Source organism: Echinococcus granulosus (genome assembly GCF_000524195.1).
Source record: "Echinococcus granulosus chromosome Unknown EG_S00200, whole genome shotgun sequence".
Taxonomy (NCBI): domain Eukaryota; kingdom Metazoa; phylum Platyhelminthes; class Cestoda; order Cyclophyllidea; family Taeniidae; genus Echinococcus; species Echinococcus granulosus.
In genome coordinates this window covers 65,315-68,080 of record NW_020170580.1, presented here as the reverse complement: position 1 = coordinate 68,080, position 2,766 = coordinate 65,315, and the positions used below count along the sequence as shown (strand labels likewise).

The 2,766-nt window shown below is 37.7% G+C and overlaps 1 protein-coding gene across 1 annotated transcript in view; it reads right to left on the bottom strand. All coding sequences in view use genetic code 11, as the record gives it.

Moving 5' to 3' along the window:
• Positions 1-725: 725 nt before the first annotated feature.
• The window catches only part of EGR_10226 (hypothetical protein), a gene marked incomplete at both ends in the record, with an annotated part of 4,377 nt that continues 2,336 nt past the window's right edge, over positions 726-2,766 (bottom strand). Inside the window, 3 exons of the mRNA XM_024499475.1 lie at positions 726-953; positions 1,854-1,921; positions 2,339-2,406. Coding sequence (XP_024346112.1) covers positions 726-953; positions 1,854-1,921; positions 2,339-2,406 — 364 coding nt within the window. The remainder of the gene's footprint in view (positions 954-1,853; positions 1,922-2,338; positions 2,407-2,766) is intronic.

Below are 2,766 nucleotides of genomic sequence, written 5' to 3'. Positions count from 1 at the left end.
CCATCGATGCCATTTGTGCTATGAGAATCATGAAAGATTCGCCCTCAGGGATACCAAATCAACTCGTTGTTTCACAGTTTAAATCAGACGAATGTACTTTTGACGCAAAGGAACAATCCGAACTTTATGTAGAATCTAAGCATTCGAAATATCTGCCATCTAGCCATTCTGAACGGTCGCACTTACTCGTACACATACACTTTAGTCTGCCTTTCTTCTGTTTCCATTTAACCGATTTAGCTTAAATTAGCTTACTTTCGTCTGCTCTAATTTGCTTTTTGCATTTTGCAACAAACCACAAATAAAATATGATAATGAAGTAAGAAACTATGCGGCATGAATCGCATTCGAACATGCACATGATTGGCCTACTTAGAGTTCTCGGACACCTTAATATTCAATCCAAAAACAGTGCCTTTAAACCTATAAAGAGGTTTAACTATGACAAGCAATGACACTGACACTGATCAAGTTATGAACGGAAGTATATAATGCAAAGACATCCGTTTAATTGTACCCATGCCTACTTATGTAGCATTTATCAAAGCAATTCACAGAATATGATAAACGACACCACTAGTCACCTCATTGGTAAAAACTGAAAGATAAAAATATTGTTACTTGCAAATGGAATTTATTATGTAAATAAGTGGATGACTGCTGATCACCTAGTACAAGGTAGCAAATGCTTGATCCATCCAAACAGCAGATGCGATAGCGATGTATTAACTGAATGGAGGGAAATTTGGTGCACTAAGATTCGGTTCCCATTGGAACTCAGAAAAATTTATTTTTTGTAATAAAACTGAAAGCTTTACACGACGAACGGTTTTGCACCAGTAAATCGGCTCCATGAGTAGACAATATTTGAAACGCACCAAAAATCTGTGGCCTCTAATTTTGTTCAGGAATAAATTTTGCTCCGCTTTATCCAAATAACTCTTGCCATATGCCTATATATCAAAAAATGTAAGAGCGACCCGGGCGGCCACTATAAATTAAAACTGGTATATAGAAGATTGCTTACGACGATGGGTAGAACTCATGTGTGCTTTCAGTCTATCCCACGTCGGATAGTCCGCATAGCATTCCGTACAGTAAAAGCGCAGTCCTGCAAGCGCTGTATTCTGAGCTGCAGCATATCACAATGTAGTATGATTAAGGGAGGTTTTTGGACGGCGAGCCGATACTATTTTGGATTAAAAGGCACTTATAACGTAATTAGATAAGACTTTTAAAACTTACAAATGTGGTCTAAAACAAAGTGATTGAGAAGTGCCTCAAAACAATCATACTGCTCGAGACATTGACAGCAAACATTATGGTTTGTGTCTATAACCAGGAATCAAAGTAAGTTTTGCATGTTTATGTCGATAAATATTTAGATATTAAAACATTTCTTGACTAACTCACATTTTTGATGCAGTAAAGCTGCACCAGTGGTTCTGAATGTTCTCAAACAAACGGAGCAAGCTGCAAGCTCCTTTGCTAAGGCAATTAAATCAACCCTTATGTGGGCTGTAAACTATCAATTGGAATGGAAGATGGGGCAATAACACTAGCAAGGGAATCACTAATTCGAATAATCTTGCTGATTTCTGCATAGTATGCACTTAATTAGATCAAAACAGGAATTCGCTTGCAAAACTCACCCAGCGTTCTAATAAATTCACGTGGAACCCACGCATGTGTGTATATCTTGTATAAGCTAGTGGAACTCACCTTTATGTATATGCTTCATATGTGCTCGGACTATGGTGCTGCTACTGAATGACATGGAGCAAAACCAGCAGGTATATGTGTCCATTCCAGCGAGGAGCTAGGCGACGAATGTGCATCCTGAATCTGCTTACACTGCCAACAGCTCCGTTATCAAATCCAAACCAGATCAAAACTCCAGTGATCTTAAATCTTGTATTCACTTATTAATTTCAAAATGAACAGACTAACTAGATTTGTATCTACTTAATTTGCTATTTTGTAGTGTTTTCTTTCACCAAACTTTTAAACTTCTCTTAGCCATAAAGCATTCCAGTAGACAGTTTTATCTAATACTATGCCAATCAACCGGTTTATCAACAAACTATTTAAATTAATTTTTCCGATATCGCAAATAACAATTTAAATTAAAATAGCAAAACTATCACGGACCTTAAGCATGACCTTGCGAAATGCTTGTGCAGACAACTTCCACTGATCATTTCTCATGATTATCGTAGCAAACAAACCAATTACTGGGACTGCGATCTTTCGCGATGGTGCAGAATCAAAGTAATTATGGTGGCTACCCTTCCATCCACAGTACTCATCCCATCAAATCATAAAATCCAGCACTAACCAGATATTTGAGGATCAACTAGGCAAAGATAGTTGGTGTATTTAAGAATTTTAGAAGGTAGTAGATATCTCCATTGATAAGTAAACTCCGATGTAAACATAATTTCAGTAGAAATGTGATCGCATATTTAGCAGAATCGCTATCCACAGATGCCTTTAATTCGGCTTCTCATGATGTGGAAGATAGATCCATTAATCCAATTCATCTACGCCATACCTCAACACATAGTAGACTATCTACCTGACTCTTCCTATATAGCTGAAGGCGTCCCCTAGGACCACCGAAAAGCCAAGATCCACTTTACTCCTTGGCAAGACGACGCTTGTGCCTAATTAATAGTCCAATAACAATCCGACATTGTTGCGGGATTGCGCAGACCGCAATAAAAACTCTGCTTCTAAATGTTATCTTCTGGGTATATTAAATTA